The 11,588-nt window shown below is 33.5% G+C and overlaps 1 protein-coding gene and 2 long non-coding RNA genes across 3 annotated transcripts; 1 reads left to right on the top strand and 2 right to left on the bottom strand.

Moving 5' to 3' along the window:
- Window positions 1-323: 323 nt before the first annotated feature.
- On the bottom strand, window positions 324-2,226 carry LOC135150190 (uncharacterized). Its single transcript, XR_010288475.1, has 5 exons — window positions 2,097-2,226; window positions 1,839-1,911; window positions 1,259-1,331; window positions 1,109-1,174; window positions 324-604 (listed from the first exon to the last, which is right to left on the bottom strand). It is a non-coding gene; the product is annotated as an uncharacterized LOC135150190 (long non-coding RNA).
- Window positions 2,227-3,301: 1,075 nt separating this feature from the next.
- On the bottom strand, window positions 3,302-4,918 carry LOC135150293 (beta-galactosidase 9-like). The gene is made up of 3 exons (XM_064086554.1): window positions 4,748-4,918; window positions 3,546-3,650; window positions 3,302-3,457 (listed from the first exon to the last, which is right to left on the bottom strand). Exons 1-3 carry the CDS (start codon window positions 4,916-4,918, stop codon window positions 3,302-3,304), a joined length of 432 nt encoding a protein of 143 aa, XP_063942624.1.
- Window positions 4,919-10,248: 5,330 nt separating this feature from the next.
- LOC135150900 (uncharacterized) lies at window positions 10,249-11,588 on the top strand. The gene is made up of 4 exons (XR_010289359.1): window positions 10,249-10,534; window positions 10,644-10,705; window positions 10,796-10,861; window positions 11,186-11,588. It is a non-coding gene; the product is annotated as an uncharacterized LOC135150900 (long non-coding RNA).

Below are 11,588 nucleotides of genomic sequence, written 5' to 3'. Positions count from 1 at the left end.
GATATTTGGTTTCTTGCAACATTTTTGAGGTATTGTAGTAGACTTTCAATTGTAATCTGTTGTAACATTTTCGAGGCCTTTGGTAACAATTTTATAGTGTTACAATAAATTTACTATAAAATTTCTTTGTAACACTATATATTTAAAAACTGTTGCATACCAATAATTTGAAATTTTGTTGTAACACTTTTCTACAACAATATTAAACCAATTGTAATATTTTTTATTTTTTTAGTAACGCATTTCTACAACGATTTTGTGTGTTTTCCTTTTAAATTGTTGGGCCTGATTTACAGTAATGCTATTTAAATGCAATACTCTGAAATTTTTTTAACTTGAAAATTGACCAAAATAGAATTCAAAGTACAAACATAGTCATCAAGTTGAAAGATACATAAAAACAAGACTAAGGTACCAACTTATAAACCATCCTTACAAAAATCAATCTAAAAGGATTGTTTTTAAGCCTTTCCTCATCATTATCATATCGGATATAATGAGATCTTTCTTCACCCGACTTTTGTATATCCAAATATAGCTGATATAACCACCACTCCTTCACACTTCTCCATCTCATGGAGGTCAGAATCATCAATATTGAATCCTGCTTTCATGTAAAGACAGTCAAATGAAGGTTAGTAGCATGAAGGAGCAAAACAAAAGATATTGGCTATATTTATCAATAAGCAGGGTGAATAAAGGCCATAAGTATGCCTATTATAACATAAACCTTAAAGTAGATAAGTTTGCACTCATTAATTCTCTTACATTATGGGAATCATTTCTCTGCTCCAGTGACAAATATCCATTAAATTCTGAACCTCTAAACTCACTTCTTCTTAAAAAGTCTTCATGTATATAGATAAGATATCTTTTGAATTACAGGAGAAAAAGATAGGGCCGTCGGCATTTGGAAAATAACATCTTCAGCAGGAAGATAACATACTTGACATGCTCGAAAAACATATTATAAATGCAATTATACTATATGTACAAAGCCACAAACCAAAATTTGCATATGTAGAGCAAATCAGGCCATATAAACTACAAAGGCAGATACTATTACTAATATAAATTTAATATCCAGATTTAAGCAAGCTAAACTTACATCATGGTCCAGTCCGTTTCTTTTCTATTGGTGGTACCCAGTAAAATGCTTAGGTTGTGGATGAACCTGTGCTACATTACATTACTTTGTGAGTCTATAGAAGAATTAAAAATCCTAAACTTAATTTGATCTGCATTGAGTGAAAAATACCCGGAATGGATAAAATCTGAAGTATCATTTAGTGACATACTCGGTATATGAACACCTTCCTGGATATCTTCACCTGGAAACAAAACCCACCAAGCAGAATTAACTAATTAACATGTTCAATCCAAATAAGAAACTAGGATATTAAATTCCAACTTTGTGAGTGCAATGACTAAAAATTGAACCTTTTCCCACAAACAACATCCATCCAAACACTAACACAAAAATAGCAAACAAGAGCAGCATTCCCACTTTCGTTCGAGGGTCAAATTTAAATAACCATGTCACCATTCTCTCTTTCTCTTTATATATCTTAGAAGCCTTCCAGACAACAACTGGCGGTGCTGTATGAATTGTTCGAAACTTGTTCTGAAAATGTTATTGCGATGATTCATAACTTCCTGTACAGAGACCTAGTGACTGTGAAAATCACCTTAGGTCCCTGTTTTTTGTTACTCTCTCACTCTGGCTCTCTACAAACTCTGTTACTCTGTCTCTCTCCCTCCATTTATTAAAACATATAAATTAAAACATCACATATAGAATAAAAAACCCAAATTTTTACCATAAATATGGAATTTACCTTAATTGAAAATCCTAACTGAAATCCCAAGTAAAAGCCCCAACTTCAAGCCTCAAGAAAGAGCTCTAATTGCCTGGAAAATGAAGATTGCAGTCCTAATTAGTAAAAAATCATGGAAAAGTCGATATAATAGTATTAATTAGAAGACATTCATGAAGTCTCGTAAAATTTACAAAGACCCATAAATTCGCTACTTTAATTAGCCAGAGCGAAAGAGGGCGATGACTAAATCTAATTGAGGTGATTAACCCTACTTACGGTTGAGATGCACCTTTAATTTGAGAGAGAGAGAGAGATGAGGGTTGAGCTATAATGAGGTGAGGTGAGGAAGAAAGTGAAGATACTGAGATTCGAGAGAGGTGAGAATGGGAGTGAGAGAGGTACAGGTAGTAACACTGGAGTCTTATTTCATTTTGGAGGGAATTGTCCCGCTTTTCCTGTTTTCATCTCAAAAGCCGTGGTTTCATAATTTTTTAATTTATTTTATATTATACAATTTAAATATTTCATCAAACTAAAATAATAATAAAATATTATTTATATGTATATATAATATTAATAAATTCTATTTTTTTTAATATTATATAATACATACTACAATAAAAATTCTCCCAAATTTTGTATATAATTAATTATACTTAATTTTAATCTAAAATTTATTAATTATAAAATTAAAATATCTATACGGTAGCGCTTTTTCACTGGTAGCGTGAGAGAGGAGTGGAAAAACAGTAGCGTGAGAGTGAAGGGGATTCTATTTTTTTTCGGGGTGGAGGGGTGTTTTGGGGGTTTATTTTGTGGGTTTCAATTTGTTGTCCGCCAACAAAATTAAACAAGCCCGCCTATTTTTTTTGTTCCAATTTGTAAAAATGTTGCAAACTATTGTAACGTTTGACAAAGTGTTACAATTGGTATCAAAATTTTTAGATCTCTGAAAAATTTACGAGGCATGCAACACTTTTCAGTTTTAGGTAACATTTTCAGAAAATATTTTTTTACCTATAGCAACATTTTTTGCAACATTATTGACTTTTGCTGTTGCAACAGGCCAAATATAATGTAGTGAACCGTTGTCTGATGCCAGTTTTGTTGTAGTGGAGGCACCTGAGACCACAAGTAAAAAAATACATTAGTACTACCCTGCATAGCCGACAAAGTCAGATGGATTCATGAAGGTAATCCCGATTTACAAAGTACACATGAGCCGGCTTGCACCCAAATATAAAAGCAACAGAAGGGAACGATTACATGTGTTCCATACTTCCATCATAACTAGCCTATATCCGCAATCCATTACATGAACATTTATATTGTTTTGCTAATTACAGAAGTCAACCACCTCAGCTAGTAATTAAATTTTAAGATATAGTTTTGGAGTTATTCAATATTCCACTAAACCATTTCAACAAAAGCTGTGAACTTGTTTCAAACAAAGTGGAGACTGGAGATTACATGAATTTTTATTAAAAAATAGAACTGCCAAAGAAAATAGGAATAGGATGAGACCCAAAGTTCCACTCGGCACAAACATAAGGACCTATCCGTAGATGAAGATAGATCCTGTTTGATCCCACTAGCTTCACAAACTTGACGAGATCATATCTCCCTTTAAAGTAATACTGGAATTGAAAGGTAAAAGAAAAAAACAAGAGTCAACATAGTGTTGAACCAACCTTATAAGGACAATCCTCTGATTAGGAATCAAACCATTTCTTTAACCAGTTCATGCACACTCCAAAATATGTATGTTTGGATAACATCTGCAGATTCTGCACCACCTTCCTTGCTCTTCGAAATTAGATCAGGCCACATCTGCAAGCAAATTCTAATGAGTAAACAAGACCACATGCATCTCGAACCTTGTCAACAAAATTGTACATTCTCAAACATGGAACAGTACATACGATTCGTAGATGTACATATACACTGTAATGCAAAGAGAGGTTATAAAGATCTCTAGTACACTATAATAGATAGCTGGTATATTATATGACCCTGGTCAATGTAAATAAGTTTCCGTCAAAAGCATTTGACAAAGAACAAGGGTTGCTGCAGAGCCCCTAACAGGCTAACATATCACAGTTAATGAAATTTTCATCAATTAGTCTATCACTTAATAGCTTAAATGAATATTTTGGGATTAGGTAGGCATTTCCAAGCTGTGCCAAAATTGGGAGAAATATTGAGAGAAGACAGCTAAATATGTTATGCTGAAAAAGAAGATAAAAAGAATTTTTACTATGATGTGGAGAAGTAGGAACCTAGTACACCGGATATACTCTAAGATAGTTTAGTAGACTACTATACGAGATGACACATACACATAGGCCACAACAAAAGGCAAAACTTTCTATGTTACATTTGGGCGCTGGTCCCCGACAGCCGACTGCCAGTGACGGTTTAGGCTGCATATGATTTTTGGGCCATTGAATAAATATCCAGCGTCTAGGATTATAACAAAATTTTAATATGTTCAGCGTTTTTTAACCGTTGGACGGGTAAAATAACTTAGTTCGGCGGTTAAAAAGCGGTGGACGAGCCCCGTTCAGAGCTTAACAAGCGTAGGACATGTTAAAAAAATGTTATAATCCTGGCCGCAAGATATTCATCCAACGGCCCAGAAATCATATGCCACTTAAACCATCCTAGCAGTCGACTGCACCAGCACCCATTACGTTCATACAGAAACTGAAGCAGTTGGACGACATGAAGTTCTTAATATAGTCGATCTCTCAAGTGGAAATTATTAATCAATAATAATAATTCAATTAAGAACTTCATCGTCCTCAATATAAGAACCCACCCACAATCAGTATTAGTTAAAATGAGAGAGATAGGAGAGAGAGAGGCTACTTAAAATTGATCAAATAGGGAGGATGGAGGGGGGGGGGGCGAGAGAGAGAGAGTACCTGAGGAGTGGCTCTAGGATAGTGAATTCCGCGAGAAATGAGCATTCGGGGATGTCCATCAATGATGATAGCTCGGTGATCATAACTCACATTATACAGTTTGAAATACTCGCCACCGACGGCGATTAACGCCGCGGCGAGTAAACGTAATAGAGCAATATGACTTCGCATAGTTTAAATAAATTATTAATAAGATGTAAATATTACAAACTGAAAATAATATAGTAAATATAGAGGAAGTGTTTAGTACAGAACATACAGAACTAGATGAAGAGTGGATAACTACAAATGTCCAAGTACCGACGAAAAATAGTTATCACGCAATAACTAGCAGAACACCAAAGACCTAGTGGACTGTTACAACCCTTAGAGATCCCCAAATGGAAGTGGGAACATGTGACTATGGATTTCATTGTGGGTTTACCAAGGTCAAAGACGAATCACGATGCGATATGGGTTATAGTTGATAGATTAACAAAGTCTGCACATTTTCTGTTGATCAACCAAAGATATACCATTGAAAGATTGGTAAATCTGTACTTAAAAGAGATTATGGTAAGACATGGAGTCCCGGTATCAATCGTATCATATCGTGATTAGGCACTAGGATGAACTTGAGCACTGCTTATCACCCTCAAACAGATGGACAGAGTGAAAGAACCATACATACCATAGAAGATATGATGAGAGCTTGTGTTCTAGAAGAGAAAATTGGGATGACCATTTTCCAGTGGTAGAGTTCGTGTACAACAATAGTTATCACGCAAGCATAGGCATGGCACAGTACAGTTAAACCTCGATTAAGTAATATCCGATAAAGTAATAACCTCGCTTAAGTAATAAATTTTGTCGGTCCCAACTTGGGCCGATGTCGTAAAGTAATATTTTCGCTAAAAGCATAAGATAATAAAAAATTAGAAATTTATTAAACTCCCGGGTAATATGTAAAGTAATAATTTATGAATTATATATATATATAATGTATATGAATTAAAAATTCAGTCCTTTTTAAAATATGAGTCTATAGTAGACTAGTAGTTTGTTTCTTCTTTCCACCAAGGCAAAAATTAACCTCATCCTTGACTTTGTAAAGGATGAATAACTCCGGTATGTTTTGCTCATGTTGTAACATGTATACTCTATCTAGTGCATGCATGAATTTAGGTTTCACATATGATTAATTATTATAAAAGTAATTTTAAATCAAATACCTTGTATTTGACTGATTCATGTTCTTAAAAATAATGAATTATAATTTATAAACATATAGAAATTCGGTAAAATAATAAAATATTACTTTATCGATAAAGTAATAAAATATTATTATATCGATAAAATAATAAATTCGGTAAAGTAACATTTTTTGCCGGTCCGAGGGGTATTACTTTAAAGAGGTTTAACGGTATGAAGCCCTATATGGTCGAAAGTGTAGATCACCTATCTGTTGGGAAGAAGTTGGAGAGAGAAAGATTTATGGCCCGGAGTTGGTTGAGCAAACTAAACAATCTATAGAGACGATCAAGAAGCGACTCATAGCTGCTCAGGACCGACAAAGTAAATATGCGAATTTGGGAAGAAAGCATAAAGAACTTGAAGCAGGGGAGAAGGTTTTACTAAAGATATCGCCTTCGAAAGGAGTTATGAGATTCGGGAAAAAGCTGAAGTTGAGTCCCAGATACATAGGACCCTTTGAGATTTAAGAAGAGTGGGAAATGTTTATTACCAACTAGCGTTACCACCCCATCTACAGTATATACACCATGTCTTTCATATTTCCGTCCTAAAAATGTACAAGCCTGACAACGGACATGTGTTGGCCTATGAACCCATTAATGTTGAACCAAATTGACCTATGAGGAGCAGCCAAAAAAAGATCATAGACCACAAGGTTAAGGAATTGAGAAATAAGAATGTAAAGATGGTGATGGTGGTGTGGAAGAACCATTTAATCGAAGAGGCCACTTGGGAACCACAACTTGAAATGCGAAAGAATTATCCATCTCTTTATTTGATTTAGAATTATATAAAAATAGATAGTGGCCAGTGAATTGGCACCGCTAGAAAATCTATATATAAAATAGAATTTATATTGTCACAAATTATTTAAGTAAATTTTATGTTAAGTGACGAGCGCCAAATAAATAAGTAAATAACTGGGAGCGGATATTCTATATAAATTCCGCAATTTTAATATAAGTATAACTATATATCTCCATATGAGAATATTTTGCGAGAGATAAAATATAATCATATATAATTATATATATATATGAGTATTAATTTAATTAAGGGCCCAACAATTTATGAGCTTACAAGGATATTTATTATAAATATTTCAAATATTATAAAAGGGCGCAAGTGTATAAAATAAATATAAGAAAGTAGAATTTTGGCAAAGTGAAATATTTTGAGAGAGGATCTAAAATAAAATTTAAAATATTTAAGTTGTAGGCTCAAAATGTTAATTAAATTGAAATAAGGAGAAAATGATTTAAGTAATAAAATAATAGAATATATTTTGGAGGGAGGAGATATTTGTGCTTGAAAGGATATTTTAATAAAATACTACTTAAAAGCCTAGATATTTTGATGGAAGCCTCTAGACTTAATTTATTAAATAAAATGAAATATGGAAGATATTTTAGGAAGATGGAAGATATTTTGGACTAGTGAAGATTTTTTTATAGAAAATATATTTTATTCAAGATCTTTTGAGAGAAGTCTCTGGAGATTTAATAGAATAAAAAGTATAAAAAGACTAATAAAAACTAATTAAGAACAAAGAGAGAGAGAGAGAGAGAGAGAGAGAGCTTGTCTTGGTGGGTGACTTAGAGAGAGAAAGAGCAAGAAGGAAAGAAATTTAGAGTGAGAGAAGGCAGGATCTTGCAAGAATCACGCTTGAGGGGTGGATTAAGGAGAAGATTTGGGTTTTTAAGGAAAGTGTAACAGTTTTTAAATTGTACACTTTTTTTAGGTGTTGGAAAAGATCATATATGGTGTAGTGAAGCTAATTTTGAGGTAAGAATCAATCAACTTGATTTATTTATGAATATATGTATATTACATAAATGAAATAGTGATAATAAATGCTATGGACATAAATGCTAATTTGGCAAAAATCTCACCTACTTCCGATTTGGAGTTTTTACCATAGAGTAAAGGAATCTTGTTTTGAGGTTAATTTTTGTAGTTTCATTTTGTCGACTAGTACTATCTTGTTTACCAGTCAAAATCTCTTATATTCTGAATAACCCACACATACAACTCACTGATAGAAAAATAATAGAGGCTAGGGTTTATATTTTTACGACTGATTTGGGAATTTAGTATTTTGATATATGTTGGTTTGTGGATTGATGTTGGGGGATCGAAGGGGATGTTGTGGGTGTTGGCCGGAGCGGCGACCACTATACCATAGATTGCATTTCGCAACCACTCAAAAGAAAATTTCCACAAAATCGTTGCAATTGAAAAATTAAAAACAGTCTATTGCAATGCGGGAAAAAAACGTTACAATAGAATCAAATTTTCATTAAAAATTTGAAAGAGCTATAAAAAGAAAGGTCTTTTGCAACATTAGTACCGGCTGTTGCAATAGATTAGATTTTTGGGGCCAAAAATACTGGCGGGCCAAGGAAATTAGTAGTGGCGGGATATGAAAATTAGAATTGCCCGGGTTAAAAAAAACACACACAAAAAAGAGAAAGTACACTACACTAGTTACAGAAAAACACACACTAACACTACAAAGGCGATCGAAGAGAGAGGAGCGAAAGAGAAGAAGATCGAGAGGAAGAAAGAGAAGAACAGAGGCGTGTGGGCGTGTGAGAGAGAGAAGTCGAAGACAAGGCTCTGTCTAATTAGGTACACAACCCCGTATCTCTGTTTGTCTCTCATAAATTAGGTATATATGTGTTTAATCGGGTGTGTATATATGTTTAATTGATTGTGTATATGTGCGTAATGGTGTATATGCTTGTTGTTAATTAGGGGTTTAAATGGGTTTAGGTCTATGTTCTTGCATGTCCTTATTTTCTTAATTTAGAGGGTTCATATTGTGTTGATATTGTTCTCTGATCTTGTGAATTATGATGTTCTTGTGCTACGTTTTTGTGATAAAATTGATTTAGGGTTCATATTAATTTAGGGTTTAAATGGGTCTACTGTGCTCTTAACAGTGAGGTTATTTTAGAGGGGCTTAGTAATGTTTATAATAGTTTATTAAATTGATGCTTGTTTCTCTTCAAACTTGTGTAGAAATTCAGTGATGAACTGGGCATTACTTCCAAAGTAAGAAGGCGAAATTAAAAGATGGAAGAAAGTAATTTAGAGAGAGAGGTATTATCATCCTTTCCTAATAACTCGAAGTATGTAATGATTTAGATGTGTGTTTACTTGAGTTTGTAGGCGTGTTTAATTGAGTTTGTACATGTGTATAATTTATTATTTGTTGTTATTTGAGTTAAATTTTTGATAAATTAAGGTTTATGTTCTTAATTAGGTCGTGGGTTTGTGTAATAAGAGTTGGTAATTTAGGGGTTTTATTTGTTTGTTTATTAATTTAGGGGTTTTGTTTGTTTTTAAATGTAGGCCCTGTTTTACATGTGTGTGCTCTGTTTTACACGTGGGAGCAGATGGACCTATACATTCTGGAGCATTTGACATCAGGTACATGGCCTATTTGCCTAATATGGTTGTAATCTATATATAATCAGGTTCTCAGAGCCATCTTGTTTGCTTTGGATGTTGAAACCTATTACTCTATCCACTCGGGACAACCTCTGTATGTTGTGCTGTTTGTAATGTAGTCAGAGCTGTGCCACCTCTATGTATGTATACAATTTGACACATCTATTAGTCTTCAAATAATTTTAAATCTCTCTTGAATTTCTTTATACTGGGAAATACATGAATGGCAATACATGTGAAAAGAAGGCTATGTAGTAACGATGTTTTCAAACAACAATAATTTATCATTTTCTTCCATTAGTTATCAAGTGCTGGACTCATCAGACCAACATAGTATATGCCACTGGGAAGTAGGTGTCTTAGGATTAAATATTGTAATGTCCAGTTGAGATAGTTATTCCACGAATCCATATGAAGCATGATGAAAGAATTAGAAGAAGTTCTGCAGCTCGTAATGCAGTTTCAATTTCTTGATTAAATATATTTGTTTATTTTTAAGGCAAAGATTTATAGTTTTGCATTTCTTTTGTTCAAAAAAGTTAAGGTTAATAGGAGGCAGTTTAATTAATGAAGTGAAATTTTATTATATATTATTATGAACAAGAGAAATAAGCGTGTATCTCTTAACAATCATGTTTTGTGGGAAGATTATATTATTTGAAGTTTGATCTGTTAGAAATCATGTTTCAACAGCCAACCCTTTTTCGTGTTTTCAGAATAATCAACCCATTTGTTGTCATTTTACGTACACAGATTCTAGTTGTCCAAGAAACTAATGGCAAAAGGCTCAGGCTTGTGGAAGCTACGTACTTGTACTGTTGATGTGGTAAGCACACAACATCGTTTCACTTTAATGTTACATTAATTCACATAATAGAATAATCTAAAGGCAAATAAAAAATCACACTTGAGATTCCGTGTTTTTTTTATTTTGAGCGTTGAACACTTAAGTTGACCACCTGAGAATATATAGCATTACTCAACACCTGAAGTAGCTGAGTGAAGATAGAATGGAGTTTGTAAGGTTTTTAGTGCTGATGATCACAAGTCTTGTCCTGCTTTTGCACAACTCATGTGCTCTTGTTGTTCATCACCAAGGTAACAACTAGCTTCTACTAACTGCACATTATTCCTTTCTGCCTCGTTGTCTCCTCGATACCCAGAAGACTGACCATCAGAATATTATATCTTTAATCTGTTATTTCAGGAAGGAAACTGAAGGGGAACTCTCCGATGGCTAGCCAAGAAAATTTAGCACCTGCTAAAATGGTATGCCGAATGCATCTATATCCTGATATTGTTATTTGTGATTGCTGCATTCATTCTCGGTATAATGTATGTCACCATAAATGTCTGCAGGGACTTATTCATCGTGATTCTTAATCTGATGCTGTCGGGGGAAACCAGCAGCAATGGAACTACTAGGTATTAAAACACCTATGCCCTTAGATACATACAAAATATTCTGACCATGAGTTCTGGTACTGTATAATAATTACTATTATTCGGGGTCATAGATTCATAGTATCAGCAGAAAAGTCCTATACACAGCACACACCACATATGACAGAGAAATATATTCTTCTCTTTACATATTTTTTAACAATATTCACTGTCAAAATATAGTATAATGTTGTAATTTTTTGTTTATTGTGCTAGACCTCATTGATCTGGTCAATTTGTTAAGGCTTTTTGGTAGTTTTTGTTTCTAGACATGTTGTATCTCAGATAATTTTCTCTTTTGTGAAGTTAGCTGACAGGGAGAGGATATATGTGAAGCTGCTTTCGACAATCTAATTGAGGATGCTTTGCTAATTTCCACATATGCCCCAAAAGATGGTGCTCTTGGAATAATCGACGACAATGGGCCTGATATCAAAAGTCTTTTGTTATGGATTTTTTGTTGATAAAAAATTTGGTGTAATAATATATTGATGTATTTTATTTAACATTCAAGATTTAGGATTTTTTTTTACTAATGTCAGTAACAATGGTACGCTCTTGACGGTGGTGGTTTAGGTATCGTTAGATTTGTGGTGGGTAACATTCTTAGTTGTTTTTTGGGATTTTCTTGTATTGAACCTTTAATGGTGGAATAATATATTTATGAAATGGTCATGTCCATTTTTTTTATTAATACTGTTGCAATATG

The sequence above is a fragment of the Daucus carota genome, chromosome 2 (genome assembly GCF_001625215.2).
Source record: "Daucus carota subsp. sativus chromosome 2, DH1 v3.0, whole genome shotgun sequence".
Lineage (NCBI taxonomy): Eukaryota > Viridiplantae > Streptophyta > Magnoliopsida > Apiales > Apiaceae > Daucus > Daucus carota.
This window is presented reverse-complemented; position numbering and strand designations above follow the sequence as displayed.